Here is a 20,247-nt window from a genome sequence, read left to right on the forward strand (position 1 = left end):
TAAACTTTGTACATCTTTGATCCTTTTTGGCGACTTCATGTCGATCAAGGCTTTTATCTTGTCGGGGTTGGCCTCGATTCCTCTTGAATTTACAATAAACCCCAAAAACTTCCCTGATCCAACTCCAAAGGAACATTTGAGGGGATTTAACTTCATTTGGTACTTGTTTAGCACACTAAAGCACTCTTGTAAATCCCTCATATGCCCTTCTGCCTTCTTAGACTTTACCAGCATGTCATCCACATATACCTCCATGTTTACACCGATTTGCTCCTTGAACATGTGGTTGACTAGCCGTTGGTAAGTCGCACCTGCGTTTTTCAGTCCGAAGGGCATTACTTTGTAACAATATAAGCCCGTATCGGTCCGAAAGCTGGTGTGATCCTCGTCAGGGGGATGCATGCTAATCTGGTTGTAGCCTGAATATGCATCCATGAATGAGAGGATCTCGTGTCCTGCGGTTGCATCGACCAGCTGGTCGATCCTCGGGAGTGGGAAGCAGTCTTTTGGGCAGGCTTTATTGAGGTCTGTAAAATCCACACAGGTTCTCCATTTGCCGTTAGGCTTGGGAACCAGCACTGGATTGGAGACCCATGACGGATAAAATGCCACCCTTATGAACCCATTCTCCTTTAGCCTTTCGACTTCTTCTTTTAAGGCTCTTGATCTATCTTTATCGAGCAGCCTTCTCTTTTGTTGCACAGGTGGAAAGGTCTTGTCTATATTCAGGACATGGCTGATTACTGCAGGATCTATCCCAGCCATGTCTTTATGGGACCAGGCGAAAACCTCCTGGTTCTTTCGCAAAAATTCCACCAGTGCGTTCTTCGTGGTAAGCTCTAAGTTTCTCCCAACCTTTACGACTCTGGTTGGGTCTTTTTCGTCAAGTTGGACCTCCTCCAGGTCCTCGACGGGTCCAACATTTTCTTCAAAATCCCCAAAGCGAGGATCTAAATCTCCATCCTCACTTTGGGCAACACCCTATTTGGTGACTTCATCACCGGATTGGGCTTGTGTATCAACTGCCATCTGCAACCTATCTGAGGTAGCGCTCTTCGACGTTCCACTCTTCGCCTTTGTGATCGAGGCGTTGTAGCACTCCCTGGCTTCCCTCTGGTTTCCCAACACCCGTCCTACCCCCGCGTCTGTTGGGAACTTCATGGCCAAGTGCCACATAGAGATGACGGCCCGTAGATCAACCATTATGGGCCTTCCAATAACGGCATTGTATGCCGAGGGACAATCGACCACTACAAAGGTGGCGAGTAATGTCCTTGTCGCAGGCGTTGTACCCGTCGTTACTGGGAGTTTGATCAATCCGGCGGGAGCGAGTCCTTCTCCAGAGAAGTCGTATATCATTTGGTTGCAGGGCTCCAAGTCCTTAACGGACAATTTCATGCGTTCCAGTGTAGATTTATACAGGATATTCATTGAGCTTCCTGTATCGACCAGTACCCTCTTCACCATCATATTGGCCATCTGGATGTCCACGACCAGCGAATCGGAATGTGGGAACCTGACGTGTTGGGCATCGACATCAGAGAAGGTTATTTCACCCTCTTCTGACCGAGCCTTCTTTGGTGCACGGTCCTCCACAGTCATCATCTTGATGTCCTGGTCGTGGCGCAGAGTCCGAGCATATCGTTCTCTGGCCTTTCCGCTATTTCCCGCGAGGTGCGGGCCTCCACAGATGGTTAAGAGTGTTCCAGCCACGGGGGCAGGCTGTAAGGGTGGTGAGCGTTGGCGCGTGGACGCTTGCTCGTTGCCACCCGGAGCTTCTCGTTGGGAATTTCCCGAGGCCCGTACGTATCTTCTCAAGTGTCCTTGTCTAATAAGGAACTCGATTTCGTCTTTCAACTGGTTGCATTCATTGGTGTCATGTCCGTAGTCGTTATGATAACGACAGAACTTGGTAGTGTCTCTCTTCGAAATATCCTTCCGAATGGGGCCAGGTATTTTGTAAGGCACACTAGAGCTTATGGCCTGATAAACCTCCCCCCGAGACTCAACGAGGGCAGTGTAGTTAGTGAACCGAGGTTCATAACGATTACCCTTGGCTCGTTTGTTGTCGGAGGTGGAAGGCTCGTTATATGGCCGTTTTCCACCATTCTTGCCATTGTTGTTGCCGTTCCCGTTGCCTTTGTCGTTGCCATTAGGTTTAGAACCATTGGCGTCTTTGGTGGGTTCGGCAGCCTTCTTACCCTTGTTTGAGGGCTTTCCATCATCAGCGATGGCTTCTTCGAGCTTGATGTAGCGATCAGCTCGGTCTAAATATTCTTGGGTAGTTCTCACTCCTTCTTTTTGGAGACTTTTCCAGAGGGGAGAACAACGTTTAACCCCTACGGTAATGGCCATCATCTTGCCTTCGTCCCCCACTGTTTTTGCTCCAGCCACCGCTCGCATAAAGCGCTGGACGTAATCCTTTACTGACTCCCCATCCTGCTGGCGAATTTCAACCAGCTGGTTTGCTTCGGTTGGATGCACACGACCTGCATAGAATTGTCCGTAGAACTCCCTTACGAACATTTCCCAGGAAACTATGCTCGCGGGAGGGAACTTAAAAAACCATTCCTGCGCAGCTTCAGAAAGTGTTGCAGGGAAGATCCTGCACCGAGCGTCTTCGGACACTTTCTAAATGTCCATTTGAATTTCAAACTTGTTGACATGAGACACCGGGTCTCCATACCCGTCAAAGTTTGGGAGTGTAGGCATTTTGAACTTTCTTGGAGTTTCGGCATTAGCTATCCTCTGTACGAAAGGAGTGCCTTTCCTCCTATCGTGGTCGATGTAGGATGTCCTTCCCCTGACCAGTTGTTGCACTGCCTGGTTGAGGGCGTCTATCTGGGCATGTACAGCGGCAGGAATCGCTGTGGCCTCTGTTGCCGGGGGGACGTTCTCGCCATGCCGCTCGCGCCGATCGTTAAGTACATCACGCAAATCCTCGTCTCTTCTCCGCTGCTCGCTACCCCCGAGCCGGTTGAAGACATTATTTTGTCTGGGCTGCCCCCCGGCATCCCATCTATTGGGTTGGTCATCTTGAGGTACCTGGCTCTTGCCTTTTCCTCTTTCTTCATTCCTTCGGCCAGCATCCCCTTTGCCTGAGTCAGCCTCATTATATCCATGGCCATCTCTGAACCTCGACTGGCTATGGTGGGATCGACTGTTCCCTCAATTTCCATTCCTGGCTGAAACGTTCCGAGCGTTAAAGGGTGGCCTGCGCTGGTCGTGGTGTCCCCGTGCATCATCGTGTCGTGGGGGACCCCGGGACGCAGAGCCTAACTCTGAGTCCCTCCTGTTACCAGGGGGATACTGACCTCTGTTCGGTAGGTTTGGCTCATCGCCCCTACGGCGTCTAGGACTACGAGGCTGATGCTCGGCCCTATTCTGCCTTTGTTGCGGGGGATCGCCGCGACCAGCCTGGGATGGTGGCTGCGCCTCAGGGTCCAGCGGGGCGTCATCATGGGGCGCTTAAGGCTGCTCGGGCCTTTGCGGACTTGAAGGCTGGATCGGTGGGCTTGGATTAGGACCCCTCTGGGGTGGTCCATTTCCAGGTTGGTCAGGTTGCGAAGCAGGTGCGGGCCGATTCCTTGCCAGCTGCAAGGCCGCCTCGAGGGCTGCCATGGCTTCGTTCTGGCAGCGGTCCATCTTTGCCTGCCTTTCGCTTAGTTCCGCCCGCTGCCGTTCAATCTCCTGCTGCTGCCGTGCCACAACTCCGGCAGCAGTCTCCTGACTAGCTCTCAGATTAGCCAGCTCTTCTTGCAACACGCCCAGGGTACTCTTTAGCGTTGCATCATCCATCTCTTCCTCCTCAAAGTCCAGATGTGGCTCATCCTCCGCCACGCTTGCAGGAGGAGGAGGAGGTGGCGGGTTTGACGGTGCAGCGGCGGCCGCCTGTCCAGTTTTCTTTGTAGCTTTCGCCATCGGTTTTCTCAGCAATGATATGTCAAGCTCTCAATGAAAGCACCAGAATGTTGACCCAAGATTTGGCCAACTGACACGGAGTCAGAATATGCTTGATATGAATGAATATGATGAGAAGAACACAATGACAAAGATGAATAACAACACGATATTTTTATAGTGGTTCGGCCCTAGGATTTGGTAATAACCTATGTCCACTTAGACTATTATTGATATAGAATCAAAGGAGTGATCAAAGAACAAGGGTTCAATGAGTTTCACTAACCTCTGATGAACAATACAATATCACTAGGAGAATTACTATAGTCTCAAATAATCTGAAAGCAAAAAAAGGTCCCTTCCTTGAGCTATCTTTTGCTATTTATAGGCTCAAGAGGGATTACAAAAGATTGTTACAGATATTCTTTCCTGAATCATCGGATACTCAAGAGATTGTGTGAGATAAATTCGGGATTTACAAAGATCTTCTCATAAATGTTGCTTTGTATGCGGAACTATCGACCAGACTGGTCGCAGGTAAGACTGGGGCGCTTACTGCTTCTAATGTGTCTTCTAGTCGATACTCTAGCAGAACTTTTCCAGGTGTCAGCCACATGTCCAGGGATCACTTGCCACGTCATCAATGCTAATTTTTTGGATAACATTATTCATAATTTTGAGTACAATACAATGTTAAATGAAGGCTGGAGCTATTAAGTAAAGTGGAAGAAAAACTAATGAAAATGCAACTATGATATCCATGGGCACTTCATTAGTATAATACCCATAAAATGATGCAAAGTACAAGCAAACAATCACTAAAGTGATGAGCAATACACTGAAATTCATGATTAGAGGATGAATTTATCTAGAAGGGTAAGAGAAGAAGTTGTTACAAGTACATGGTTGAAGGAACAAGTATTTATAGGACAAAAACTAGTCGTTATGATTGTTGGTGAATAGTGATCCGACCGTTGAGATTATAGTTGTTGTAACAGTATTCTATTGTGGGGTTTTAACAATCCTAAGTTACTAACACATTAATTTATGGACATTAGAGAAATTTTTTAGAAAAGTTTGTGAGTCAAAAATGTTGAACTAAGTAATATAAGAAGATTGGGAAGTTTTCATTTTTGGTTACTATTCATCGAGTACAATTCATGACACTATTTATAGTGGGTCCCATAGCGGGGTCCGCAAGGGTCCCACAGTAGGGTCTGCATTGGTCCCACAACGGAGTCCATCCCATGGGTCCCGCATGTTGATGCAGTAGTACAATGTGCTTGTGCAGTGATGACTTCAGCAAATTATTATGCTTGATATTTTTAATATTTTATTATTTTACTATGCTTGATATTTTAAATATTTTATTATTTACTATGCAGCATAGTAACCCAAGGTTTTCCTATAAATAGGGTCTTCCATAATTTATTTTGAATTACAAAACCTCATTTTCTTTTTCTCACTCTGCCTAAAAATCTTCTTAGCACTCGTTTAAAGTTTTAAATCTCTAAGATCTAAGCGAAGTTTTGTATGTAGCGCTAGCCTACGAAGACCCTTTAGGTAAGCTCCTTCCCGAGCCTTTCAGTTCAGTTATTTAGCTAAATTATATATATATATATTATTTTACCATGTCGTTATAATGCCAAAATTTACATATAGATTATTTTACTATATAGTTATAATACCAAAATTTATATATAGATTATTTTACTATGTCGTTATAATGCCAAAATTTATATATATATTATTTTACTATGCCTTTATAATGCCAAAATTTATGTATAGATTATTTTACTATGCCTTTATAATGCCAAAATTTATATATAAATTATTTTAATATACCGTTATAATTTACAATGTCAAAATTGAAATATAAACTATTTTTAATGTGACATTATAATACTAAATTTATACAGGCTATGGTCATACTTTGGACTATTATGGAATTTTTATACCCTTATGTGGACTATTATATTTCCCTATTATTATGGACTGGTATTATGACCTGGACATTTCTGTATGACCATGACCACGACTTTTAGACCAGGATCTTGCCATGGACAATTATAGTATGATCATACACCTGGACATAAAATAAATAATAAAAAAGGAACAAGGGAATAATAACAATTATAAACTAAAATTATCTCATGTAGATTTTATGTAAGTTAATAGTGTGTGTTTTTATCAGGAAGCTAACAATTTCGGTTGTTTTATCAAGACGCGAGGTAAATAGAATCCTCATCTACAACACAAGTCTTTTATGTGTCTTATGTGCGTTTATATGCTTTACATGTTATTCTGTCATATTATTTTTATGCATAAGTTATTTTCAAGCATGTGTATATTTATTATGCATAAGCACGCTTAATGTGTATAGATAAGTTATTGAAAGCGTTAAAGTAGAGGTGCTGCTTGGGAAACCTATGTCCCAAAATGTAATAAGGCAGACGTAATTCCCTATATAATGAATGTTTATGAGGGAGAAATTCCCTATTATTATGTTTATGTTTAGGTGGGAATGTGATTCCTTATATAATGCCGGCAACAGCATCATCTAGGGCCCAAAAGAAAGGAAAGTGAAAGAAAGAAAATGCATAACATGTTGCACGTTTATTTTAACGCACATGAGGTAGTTATTCTGCTTACTGAGTCTTAGCTCATCAAATGATGTTTGTGTTGTAGGTAAGATGCCCCAAGTATAAATTATTGATGAGTATACGTGGAGCCAACATGACTGTACATATGGGGCTGACCTGAAGGAAGTGGAGTTCTGCTATGCTATATTATAAATAAACGAGAAACTTGATTTTATATCTATATTTCATTAAAAGTATTTTATTAAGTTTATAATTTACATAAAGCTTTAAAAGTTGTGAACTTTGTAATTTACATAAAGCTTTTAAATTTATCGGTTGGACACATCTATAGTTCTACATTAAGGTGTAGTAAGACCACGTAAATTATTTTTAAAAGTATTAAGATTTTTATGTAAAATAAAGTTTTTTTTTATTTGGTTGTGAGTATTGTATGGTTAATGTTATGAACAATAGTTTATGATTTTTAATAAAATTTTTGTAAATTCAGAATTTCAGTAATTCTATTCAAATATAGTTTATTTGGTTGTAATTCTTTGCCCTATCATTTGTATAACTAGTCTTGGAATTGGCCCAGCGTACCTAGCGCTTTAGTTTTCCCACAACCAATAGGTCGATGAAGCGCATGATGCGCTCCTAGTTAGGCTAACCATATTGACCAGCGCTTAGCGCGCTATTGCCGCCCTTGACTTATAAGTCAATGCTTTCGACCAGCATTTAGCGCGCTTATGCCTTTCTTGACTTATAAGTCAAGTCTGGGGCCCAGCCCTAGGATATGGGACTAATAAGTCACCCTGATACCAATTGCCATATCCTCTATATAACCAGCCTTGGAGCTGGCCCATCGTACCTGGCGCTGAGTTTTCCACGACCATGGGGTTGGACAAGCGTATGATGCGCTCCTAGTTAGGCATAACCATATCGACCAGCACTCAGCGTGCTATTGCTGCCCTTGACCTATAAGTCAATATTTTTCGACCAGCGCTTAGCGCTATTGCCGTCCTTGACTCATAAGTCAATGCTTTTCTTAATAAGATAATGCAGACAAGTATATATCATATATCAAATATCCAGATAAAGAGCATTCAACATGCTTAATCAACTATCACAAGCATAATCATATTCATGCACATTCTCAGAGGCCCAAGCTCTGATCAAACCTATATTCACACATTCAGGCCAAGCCATAATTGTGTACATCGCGTATTTGGTGCAATTTTCTTACCTTTGGTCCAAGCACAGGTTACAAATGAACGACCCTCGAGCACGATCCTAATTCCGAGCCCCTAGTGATAACCTAGTCACAACCAAGTACAGAATCCCATCACTAATGAGAGAATAAAGGCTTCCGACAGAGTCCTAGCCTCCGAGACATCGAATTCTACTAAACCGGGTAGTAGGATCGATCCTGAGCCCTTAGGATTGAGTTCCCACACTCAAAACCTTCCCAAGGGCCAAAATCCTCTTTTTGCGCCGCGGTTTCCCCAATTAGGGTCGCGACGCCCCACAATTAGAGTCATAACTCTCACAAATAGAGAGCCCAGCCCCTAAATTCCTCTGGACATGGGTCGCGGAGCAGCCAAGTAGGGCCCGCGGTGCGACTCTGCTTCAGGAAATCGCCCTCACACCTGAGTTCATGAGAGCCGCGGTGCGACCCCGCGAACTCAGCTTTCTCGTATCCAAATCCTCTCAAAATTCACCCCAAATCCATACCAAACTCACCATTCAAACTCACAACATCCCTAGAATGTCCCAGGCAACAAAACCCGCCATTCAAATGAATCAAAAACTCACCAAACCATAAAATTCAAATAAAAAAGCAAGAAACTTAAGGAAACTGAAACTCATAAACTTAAATCTTTGATTACCTCTGTTTACGTTGTTTCATAACTAAATCCTTCGGCTAACAAGCTTCTAATCTTCCCTAAAATCGTTAAGACTCTAACCTTACTTGAATCTGAGCCCTAAAACTTGAGTTTCCTTCGAAAATGCTAACAAACACCAAATGGAGAGAATGGGAGAGAAAACGAGAGTTTGAATGTGTTTCTATTTCTGTCAAGTTACTTCAAGCTCAAGTAACCCTTAAGCAAATCCCAAGGCTCGAGGTACCCCAAAAATGTCCCTAATGGTAAAATAGTCAAAATTCCCAAAACTCCCTCCTAATCTCACTAACTCCGAATATATCCTCGAATATACATTCCAATTACCCAATATCCCGATAATGTACTAAATACCCAAAATACCCCTTCACTCACCCCGAGTCAAGTATTGATATCATTGTGACTTTTCCGCTAGCTTGCTCCCTAGGATCACTTCGTGCCGAGTAACTCAAACATATCCACATAATGATGTGGTCCCACAAAAATATCACATATATGCCAAATATACTCATAACATGCCAAATTATGAAAATTGTCCTTTTTATTAAAAACAGGCCCACATGCATATTTAATACACCTAACACATGCATATAAAGTCATATTATAATATAACTCATGTAATCATATAATGATACACATATATATCACATAAACATATATTTTTCATAATTTTTCATCATGGCCCCCTAATCAAGGCCCTAAGCCTTATTAGGTAATTTGGGACGTTACTGGTTGATAGCGAAAAAGGCAGTCTACAATTTGTATATGGGAGGTGGAGGCAGGTGAGCCTGGTTTTGTCGGTGTTGATGGTGTGGGGATCTGGTTGGTGCCGAATTTTTATATGCAGCAGGGCTTTCATCGACTCCAATGGATTGGGTTCTTTTATTTCCGAATTTGACTTGTGGCGGATATCCCACTGGTTCAATGGTGTGTTGTAAGATCATTAAATTCCTTGCTCTCCTCTGATCTGCAGGGTTGTACGGTGGTCAACTAGCAATGAGTCGGGGTTGGAGCTATGGTGGTGGTGTTCTTTTGAATCGTGTCTGTGTTGCTTCTGCAATTTTTTTTTTATGTCTGTTTTTTTTATTTCTGATTTCATTTTGTTAATGAAGTCCCCAAAGTGGGTGTTTGTACACCACTATCTTTAGTAGTGTTTTGTACCTTTTATCTTATCAATAGTATCGCAGTTCTTTTTCTTTATCACATTGGTTTTTGTCATTGTTCCCATGAGGGGTGTTGAGTGACCTAATATAAAGACAAAGCTCGATTTTGAGATGCATTAGACTCTAAGATGAGTTGCGTATTTTCCGCAGATTAAGATAATGATTTGTATGCCCTTAGAGTAGTTGAGGTTTACCTCTAATCAATAGAAGTATTCCCTTCTTTTTAAAAGAAAATAACAGATTAGAAAGGATAAATACGATTTGTTTCCCCCATACTAAGACCTTGTAGATTTTTCGTGAAAAAAATCCCTCCAAATTATAGCAATCATTGTAAATGTACCCATTCAGTTGTATTCTGTTAATTTTTTAAACAATTTGCTGATCTCACCACAAGTATAATTATTGTACGATGATCTATTTAACTAACTTAAGCTAGCCGAAATCGAGTTTATTGGCACTAAACATACAAATATTAGCTCTAAAAATGGTAATACATATTTCTAAAATTTGTTATTAAAACCTAAACTTTTAAATAGTATTACATCAACAATCTCTTTTAAAAAAATTAACGAAATGCATATGAATGGGTACTTTTGCAATCATTTCTATAATTTATATTGATATTTTTTACCAAAAAAAATTCAATGGGCAAAATTATTAAAAAAGTAATAATAATAATAATAATAATAAAGAAAAAGAAAGACGTTTCAAAAAAAAAAAAAATAACAGAAAAAAGAACTACGGCAAAAACGGTCAGGACTCTTGGACCTACTTCGTATTTGAAAAGCATTATCTGGGAGATGTCTTCATTAGGTGACAAACACGAACCAATTAAAACGCAGCCACGTATCTAAAATGTATAATCAATCCCAAAAGCACCACATATACTTTCTTCGATTGTGTGTCACGCTCCCAAATCCGCGTGTAGTTACCACTCAACTATTATCAATAGTTTTTTTTTTATTAATTACATCATTCAACATCAATTCAATTTTATTTATAAAAATCTTAAATTTTATTTATAAAAATCACATATAAATAACTATCTACACATATACTAAAACTACACTTTAAAACAAATATTTTTATGATTTATTTTCTTTTTTCAAATCTATACATTTCTCTTTTCCTTCTCCTCTCCAAAATTTAAAAATAAAATTTCAGCAACACCGCTAGTCGATTGGGATTAAAAGTGATACAATCGCGACCTACTCTTCAAGGGTGATCATTTTGATATATGAGAAACATATATTTTTTTGGCCGTCGCCAGAGAAGATAACTAGAGTAAAAAGCAACATTTTAATTTCTTTTTTATATTATATTGACCAAAAGTAACTAAATTTTAAACTTGATCAAAATTTAATATACTAAATTTGTATTCTTATTTTAAATTTTAAAAAAAATACTATATTGTATTCTAAATAACTTAAATTTATTTAAAAATATTCAAAGTAATTTTTTAAAATAGATTTTTTAGGATATTGTTTAGTAACTTTTAAATAGAATATAAAAAAAATTATTGTATAATATACTAAAATTAACTTTTAATAATAAGCTATATAATAATTTGTTATATCTTATTGTAATTCATTAGTTTTTAAAAAATCACTAATTGGCAATGTAAAAGTATTTTAAGTAATAAGATACTATAATATAACTTTAAAATAACTAATTAATATTCTAAGATAAAAAAAAAATTCAAAAAATAAGTATTGGAGGTAACAAAAAATGTATATAAAATAATATGCTATAAAAATTAAAAAAATTATGAAAAAGTAACCAATAGATAACTTATTAATATTTTAAATAACAAAAATATTACTTTTTAAACTTAGAAAAACAAGAAAACTAGAATTTTAAAAAAGTTTCAAATTCAATCAAGTATATTATATTTAGGATTCAATATTTTTTTGATGACGTGCTAAAATATTTTTGTTAATAAAATTTCACAACCGATTTTTGTAATTATTTTATATTATAGGTACGTAATTGTTCCTAAACTCTTATCATTAGTTACTGACTGAGTTTAGTCACTCGTTCACGAGTGTCACACTCACTCAGAGTCACCCGCTTCATTCGAGCACCTTCGGTTCGTATCGGTTCGTTTCGTTTAACAAATAATAATAATAATAAACTTCGCTCAAAATAATAATAATAAACTATTTTATTTTTATAATTTCTTTTTTTCGTTTTTTGCATGGCCACGCTTCTCTAAGCCCAGCGCCAATAATATTGCGGGACCCGCAAGCTGAGGTTGCGCCACGTGTAGCAGCGTGTCAAATATTCGCTCCATAAATACAGAGTATTGGTGCAAAATGGAAGATGCACAAAGCTCAGGATTGAGATCGATTCAACACCTCACCTCCCTTCTTAGCCCCTGTTTCTCCCCTTAGCTTTCAAAGAAGACTCTTTTCTTTTTCCGTTTTCCATCACTTTCTCGAGAAAATGTTCATTGAACGCTTTCAGGTCGATAGCCCAAACGTTACGTACACAGAGAGTGAGATTCATTCTGTGTACAACTATGAGACTACTGAGCTTGTCCATGAGAATAGAAAGGGAACCTATCAGTGGATTGTGAAACCCAAAACTGTCAAATACGAATTCAAGACCGAAACCCATGTCCCTAAACTTGGGTCTGTTTTCAAAATCCCTCTCCATTTTATTTTTTAGTTTTTAAAATTAATAAGAAGCCATTTTTATCTTTCATGCAATTGTTAGATTTTAGTTGCTTATTAGATTATATTTGACAGGGTTATGCTTGTGGGATGGGGTGGAAACAATGGCTCAAGTCTCACTGGAGGTGTCATTGCTAACCGAGAGTGAGTTTTTCTTTGTTATATTTACTTGATTTTCAGCACTACCAAGATGATCATTTTCGATTTTCATTTCAATTTTTAATTCCTAGTTGATAAAATTTTGATTCTCTCTTTAAGATGCCTGTTTGAGCCTATTAATTTAATAAAGCAGTGTTATCGTTTTGTTTAATTTGTCTTTTTATATGATATGACTATTATAATGCTTAGTTTTTGTCATTTGTAATGGTGTGCGTATTTTGGTTTCATTTAAGATGTGGGTACTGATTATTTTCAGAGGTATCTCCTGGGCAACCAAGGACAAAGTGCAACAAGCCAACTACTTTGGCTCACTGACCCAAGCATCGTCCATTCGTGTTGGGTCTTTCAATGGAGAAGAAATTTATGCTCCATTTAAGAGCTTACTTCCCATGGTATATTATGTATCACTTGATTGTAAATTTAGTAAGAGTGAAAAGTGAAAAAGTTGGAATATGACTTAATGTATTTAATAACATCAATCTATACAATACAGGTGAACCCAGATGACATTGTTTTTGGGGGATGGGACATAAGCGACATGAACCTAGCAGACTCCATGGCAAGAGCCAAAGTTCTAGACATTGACCTGCAAAAGCAGCTAAGGCCCTACATGGAGTCAATGGTCCCACTTCCTGGTATCTATGACCCTGATTTTATTGCTGCTAATCAAGGGTCACGTGCCAACAACGTTATCAAGGGGACCAAGAAGGAACAGGTGCAACAGGTCATCAAGGATATTAGGTACTTCAAGTAGACTCGTTTTGTGCTCTTGTCTTTTGTGAGAAAGGTCTAATACTTGGGATGTTTAGTGCTAATAATTTTACACTAATAATAACAGAGAATTCAAGGAGAAAAACAAGGTTGATAAAGTAGTTGTGCTTTGGACAGCAAACACAGAAAGGTACAGCAATGTAATTGGTGGCCTAAACGACACTATAGAGAACCTTTTGGCTTCAGTGGACAAGAATGAAGCTGAGATTTCTCCATCCACCTTGTATGCCATAGCCTGTATCTTTGAAAATGTTCCTTTCATTAATGGAAGCCCACAAAACACTTTTGTCCCAGGTTGGTTACCAGACCATAAATTGATTTTCTTAATTAACACCATACAATCAATCTCTAATATTAGTTCTATACTACTTTTGTCTTGCTTATTTCCAGGGCTGATTGATTTGGCTATTAAGAACAACACTTTGATTGGTGGGGATGACTTCAAGAGTGGTCAAACCAAGATGAAATCTGTGCTGGTCGATTTCCTCGTTGGGGCTGGTATCAAGGTACTCTTGATCACATAAGCTTCAGTCCTATCATGAATTCTAGCTCAATTAGATGACTTTTGTATAATAAAATCAGTACAGGTATCTCATAAAATTTTGTATTTTTAATCAAAATCTCACTGCAGCCAACCTCCATAGTGAGCTACAACCATTTGGGAAACAATGACGGTATGAACCTCTCGGCCCCACAAACTTTCCGTTCTAAAGAGATTTCAAAGAGCAACGTTGTGGATGACATGGTTGCCAGCAATGGTATCCTTTACGAGCCAGGCGAGCATCCTGACCATGTAGTGGTCATTAAGGTAAACTCCACATATGCCCCTTTTGAAATATACATACATAGTTTATTTGGAAATATGTACAAGAGGTTATTTTGCTTTCTTATAGTTTTATCTTTTTTTGTAATTCTAAAGATATGAACTTATTAATTGAATTTTGATACTATTGCAATGTATGGTGTTTGCTTGTGTTGTAGTATGTGCCATATGTGGGGGACAGCAAGCGTGCTATGGACGAATATACTTCTGAGATATTCATGGGAGGGACAAACACTATTGTGCTCCACAACACATGTGAGGACTCCCTTTTGGCTGCTCCCATCATTCTGGACTTGGTTCTCCTTGCTGAGCTCAGCACCCGTATACAGTTAAAAGCTGAAGGGGAGGTAAAATACTATGCTTACTTTAATGAGTTTGACTGGTAATAGTGATTATACCAAGTTATTGATCTTTCTTTTCATTTGTTGAAAAACAGAGCAAGTTTCACTCATTCCACCCTGTTGCTACAATTCTGAGTTACCTCACCAAGGCTCCTCTTGTAAGTCAAAGATAATTTTTTTTTAATAACTAATTGGTTACACTGTTTCTTATGTTCATGAATAATAGACCATTTTGAAATACTTGATAAACAAAAGAAAATTGGAAAGTTGTGGGGCATGACAAAGTTGTGTCTTATAGTGAAAAATTAATTGTAAAATGAGTTCATATGAATAACTAATCAGTGATTATTGCTGTTCTGTATTAATATACACATAATTAGCAAAAAATAAGAATAAAACAATTATGTTATACTTGAAATAGCTCAAGAAAGAGGCCTTGAAAACTAATTTGTGTGAGTGTGGCTACAATGAACAGGTCCCACCGGGCACCCCAGTTGTGAATGCACTGTCAAAGCAGAGGGCAATGCTGGAGAACATAATGAGGGCTTGTGTTGGATTGGCTCCAGAGAACAACATGATTTTGGAATACAAGTGAATTTGGTAGGAGGAGAGTTAGCTTTGATTCATAATAAGTTGTAGAAAAACTAAAAATTATCCTCTTTTTGTGAATCTTGTATGTGAAAGTTGTGGTTTTCTGTCTTTCAAATCAGCCTATATGTAAGTTTTAGCACTGTTGCAATAGCTCATTCAGAAGCAAAATGCAACTATTTTGCGTTGGAAGTAGAAATAAGCTTATATATATATAAAGTGATGTGTTGGTTACAACTTTGCCTCTTTTTAACTGTGGAACATGTCAAATAGTCTATCCTTATCAGACACAGCTAAGCCACACATACATATGAATATGAATATATATATATATATATATATTTATATATATTTATCTTCTATTATATAAAAAAGTGTAGATAACATAAATGGTTTGTTTTCTTAACTTTTATATAAGAATGCATATATAATAATTATATTAATATAAATTTAAATTTAAATTCAAATATTATAATAGGCTAGATATTTAATAACTTTATTAATATAAATTTAAATGTTATAAAATATTATTATGATCCTAACTTTTTACTAATTATATTAATATAAATTTAAACATTATAAAATATTATTATTATTATAATATTTAATAGTTATATCAATATAAATTTAAATATTATAATAACATATAATACATAATCTTAATTTTTATTAAAAAAATATCATTTATGTTTAAAATGATTATCATATTATATATATATATTTTTAAATCATAAATAATGTTTTGGTTTAATTTTTCATTTAATATGTTTATATCATCAAGAAAATGCCCAATCCACATTCGGAAATAAATTTCATGGGCGGAATTGGATTGGTCAGAAATCAAAAAAAAAAAAAGTTTCTCGCTGGAAAGATTAGCTATCTTAAAGCATGTGCCCTCCCTTACCAAATATTATTTTTTATATAATATTATTTATTTGAGATTCTTTTTTAGATTTTTTTATATATAATATTATTTATTTATTTGAAATTTATATGACAATGATACAAATTTAATAATATAATTAATAAATTATATAAATAAAACTAAGCAAACATACATTGTACATTATTTGTATCTAGTATATATAAATATCTGAGTTTGTATATAAAAAAAGAAAGTTAATGGCTTGTTTGACATTGTTTTCTGTTTTTTGTTTTAAAAATTGTGTGTTTCATAAATGAGAACAGAAAATATTTTTTGTAATTTAAAAAAAACAACAAGTGTTTGGTTAATTTTTTCTAAAAATATTTTTTTAGTTTTATTTTTTTATAAAAAATATCTTAAATAAAAAACTAATAAATATATTTATAAAGAGAAAAATCTTTTAAAAGTTTGTAATAAATAATGAGATAAAGTAATGTGAAAAAAAAATTATGAAAAATAAGAAGAGAGAAAATAAGGAGAGAAATTTTGAGGATGAAAAATTGAGAAGAGAGAAATTGATACAAGAAAAAAAAATGAAAAAGAAAATAAAGATATAGGAATTGATGAGAGAAAATAATGAGATAATAAGTTATGAGAAGGAAAATAAGGAGATCAAAAGTAATGATAGAAAAAATAAAGAGAGATAAATTAATGAGAGGGAGTAATATGAGATAATGAGAAAAAAATTTGACCAAAAAAATTTAAGAACAATTGAAAACAATTTTTTGTTGTTCTTAAAGTTTTCTGTTTTTCTAACTCTATTTTTAAAAGTTATTTTCTTAAAATTAGTTTTTTTATTAAGGAGTAAAACATCCTGCAACTTCTCGTCTATGTTCCCTTAAATCCGGGCTCTCTCGGTATTTGATTTGTTTGAATTGTAGAATTTGTAAAAATAGTATTCTATCATTAATAATGAGTGATTATTTTGACACATGCTAATCAAATTTAGCATACCATTATAAAAGTTATTTCTTTTACAAAAATGATATAGCATTGCATCACGGAATTTAACACTATTGGAGAATTTTTAATATATTTTTTTAAAAGGAGGATCTTTAGTGATTAAAATTGTATTTCTTAAAGTTTTTAAATTGTAATAAAAATGATACAGTATTTCATTTCAATTTGTAATAAACAATAATTTATAAAATAGTAGTCTACAAAGATCCATTTGAAAAAAGAAATAGGGGACAAACTAAGAAGAAACAAAACCTTCTCTGAAAAAGAAAAAAAAAAGCAGTGGAGAGCAATGTTCTTAAGCTTTATCGATGGTTTAACTTCCCCCTACAAATGGAGTATTGAAAATCACTTAAAGTAACATTGAGTTTCAATTGAAATTGATGAATTATTAGAAGGGTGATAATGATGTGAAGGAAACTCTAAATTTCATGTGGTCCTTTGTCTCTGTAATCAATCTTTTCTCCCAAACTCTAAATTTCATGTGGTTCACATTTTGGGAACAAAAAGAGAAACCCAATGGGCCATATCTAAGGACCATAATAGACTCAATAATTAATTCCTGGTGGACACGACTGTGGTCCTTATTATAGGAACATAAACCTATACATCTTTTGATGAGTATTTGAAGTCTAGAGTTAAATTAACTTCCAAAATTTTGTTTTCATTTGTCTATGTGTTATTTAGGTGGTAACTTTATGATAAGTAAACTTGTTTTTTTTCAAAAAAAAAAAACAGTTGTCGTTTTCCAACAACAATAGCTATAAAATGACCTCGAATTTATTGATTGTGCTACATGGATCCTATAAATTATGAGAATTTATAACAAATGACCCAAATTAAGTGCATTTGAAGCCCAATATCTTTATTTTAAAAATGGTAGAAAATAGCCTTTTAGATTATTAATTTACTAGATTACCCCTACTGTATCATTTCTATTATATTTTGCAGCAAACCAACGTAAATGAGAGTGATATTACTAAAAAATTTCTGAGCAAAAAAAAAAAACAACAAGAAAGAGAAGGAGAAGTCGGCTGTTTCCTTATGTGGTCAATCTCAATCTACTTTCCTCCATTTTTTCCAATAAAAAGGGAAGGACACATATAGAACTTCACTGTATTAATTTATTAGAATGAGTCATTTATTGATTATTTTTTAAAGAGAAACATTTATCTAAATAATGTATTTGGGGACTAATTTACTTGTTAGCCGATTAATTATTGAATAGTGCTTATATTTGGTTGGGATGTCGTTATTCAATAAGCTTTTCACTCTTTTTTTCTCTCTCTCTCTCTTACAAGTGGTATTTTTGATTGATGAATTTACAGTGAGAAAGAGTATCATAAATCATAATCCTGTCCACAACTGAATCATTGTTTGTTTTTATTAAAGATTTGTAAGTTTCTTAATTCTCAAATAAACAAGTAAACATTAGTAAACACATGTTAGTATTACTAGTACTGTGGTAGGATCCACATAGAACAGAGATTCTAATACACAACTTGTCAGTGTAACCTCAATTATTGAGCTGCACGAGACTTTTTATTTATCATGTAGGAGATAATTGAGTCTTGTCTTTTTTCACTTTTTTGCCTCTTTGGAGTTATACGTGGAGGAGAGAAGCATCAACCATCAGCAGCAGCTCTCTGGAGTTATACATGTGATTACTGATTATTACTCGTAAATAATTTATTTTTTTGGTTTTATTGAAATCTCATTGAAGATCAAGTTGTCTGGAAGAGAAAATTAACTATGAAATAAATTATTACAAAATGAACTGACACTGCTTCAAATAGGTCTCGAGTTAGGCTCCCCAAAAATTCCATTCATAATTTAATTGCAACTTGAACCAATTGTTTGGCTTGGTCATAATAATCACAATGGTCTAATGATTATTTGTATTTTATATATTTAATTTTTATGAAGATAAACAACCAACAGGGGATGTAGCTCCGATGGTAGAGCGCTCGCTTAGCATGCGAGAGGTACGGGGATCGATTCCCCGCATCTCCAAATAATTAATTATCATACTTTTATCTATATTATTATTTTTATTTTGGTATTTCTGAAAATTCCCCATTCCTCAGTTAGTTTGATATCTTCACTCAGGGAGGGCACTCTGATATGATCTTATTCCCATCTACACATGGCTCTCAATAGTAGGTAGAGGTGCGGGTTATTTTAATTTTAAATCGATTTGAGTTAATTAATTTATATTCTGTCCAAATAAAAAAAAAATTTAACCTGTCTTACGGTTTGGGCAGGTTGGTCGGGTTAACCCGCTCGAACTATTATAATTTTTCTTTACAATATGTTGTTAGTATAATTGTTATATATCAAGCTTCAAAATTTCTAAATTTTTTGTAGTTTTTAAAATATTAATTGAATCAACATAAAAGTGTTAAACAAACATTTATTCTTAAAATAAAAATAAAATATTGAAACTTAAAGTCCAAGATTTTTTTTTAATATTTAATAAAAAAAAAGTTTAATTGGGCAGATCAATTTTAATTAGGCAGGTTAAATTTAACTCGGGTTTTTCGAGTTGCAATTTTTTCGATTTTTTTAGATTAGTTTGAGCAATTTATTTAAGTTGGACAGGTTGCAAATTTTTTTACATAACTCTACTCAATACCATCCTTGGGCATCCTTTGCCTCTTCCTATATCAAGTCCTCTCTCCAATTACTTTAATTAAGATCTATTTTTTATTTATTTATTAATGGAAACATGTAGATACATATGTACTTTATATTCATAATTTTGTGTGAAAGATCAACATAAAAACTTAAAATCAATGACTTCATGTTACTATATATATATATGTTATCCCCATTTCCTGTGTGGGCCCGGAACGACCGTCCAGGCCCATGGTCAGGGCATTCAAATGTGGGCCCGGCCCAAGGCCTCTTGGTACGGGAATATCCAAGGGGGCACGGCCCTAGTGCAATTCTGGGCCAGACGAGGGTCCGGTATGGTTATCCGGGACAGTCATCCGGGAGACATGCAGACAGCTCGGACCCCCCCCCCCCCCGGTGGTATACGTGCCTGGTCCCGGAGCCTGGTAACGGTCCGGGCATGTGGTAAATGAAGAGGGACAAAGGTAAACGAACCCGGATCACGTCGTCCCCGGTTGGTGAGAAAAGCGTCCAGGATCCTGAAGCCGCCCCACTCCGCGTGGAGGTTGTCCCTACTTTTCACCTGCGGAAAAGGCCACCTCAAGATTGCACGCACGCTGTTTCAGATCTGCACTACCAAGTACTCTGACTGGTCTTGTCCCCTGAATCTGCCTCGTAACTCGAAGTGTCTAGACCAAAAGCATCGTTTTGTCGGGCGAAATATAGTTCTTGGGCCACCTTATTGGGCCTTAATTGGTCTGGAATTTATGTATGTTTTATCTTTTACATTAGGCTTCCACCAGAGAGGCTAAGAATATCCATATCTCTGATGGGCCCGGGTCATACCCG

The 20,247-nt window shown here is 36.4% G+C and overlaps 1 protein-coding gene and 1 non-coding gene across 2 annotated transcripts; both read left to right on the forward strand.

The window, feature by feature from the left end:
* The first annotated feature begins 11,864 nt into the window (after nucleotides 1-11,864).
* LOC133804624 (inositol-3-phosphate synthase) lies at nucleotides 11,865-15,137 on the forward strand. The gene is made up of 10 exons (XM_062242774.1): nucleotides 11,865-12,176; nucleotides 12,294-12,362; nucleotides 12,634-12,769; nucleotides 12,871-13,118; nucleotides 13,216-13,442; nucleotides 13,539-13,654; nucleotides 13,780-13,956; nucleotides 14,130-14,318; nucleotides 14,408-14,470; nucleotides 14,788-15,137. The coding sequence occupies exons 1-10, from the start codon at nucleotides 11,989-11,991 to the stop codon at nucleotides 14,905-14,907; spliced, it is 1,533 nt and encodes a 510-aa protein (XP_062098758.1). The 5' UTR covers nucleotides 11,865-11,988; the 3' UTR covers nucleotides 14,908-15,137.
* A 3,585-nt stretch (nucleotides 15,138-18,722) lies between these two features.
* TRNAA-AGC (transfer RNA alanine (anticodon AGC)) lies at nucleotides 18,723-18,795 on the forward strand. Its single transcript has one exon. It is a non-coding gene; the product is annotated as a tRNA-Ala (tRNA).
* The last annotated feature ends 1,452 nt before the right edge of the window (nucleotides 18,796-20,247 follow it).

The sequence above is a fragment of the Humulus lupulus genome, chromosome 1, assembly GCF_963169125.1.
Source record: "Humulus lupulus chromosome 1, drHumLupu1.1, whole genome shotgun sequence".
Classification (NCBI taxonomy): Eukaryota; Viridiplantae; Streptophyta; class Magnoliopsida; order Rosales; family Cannabaceae; genus Humulus; species Humulus lupulus.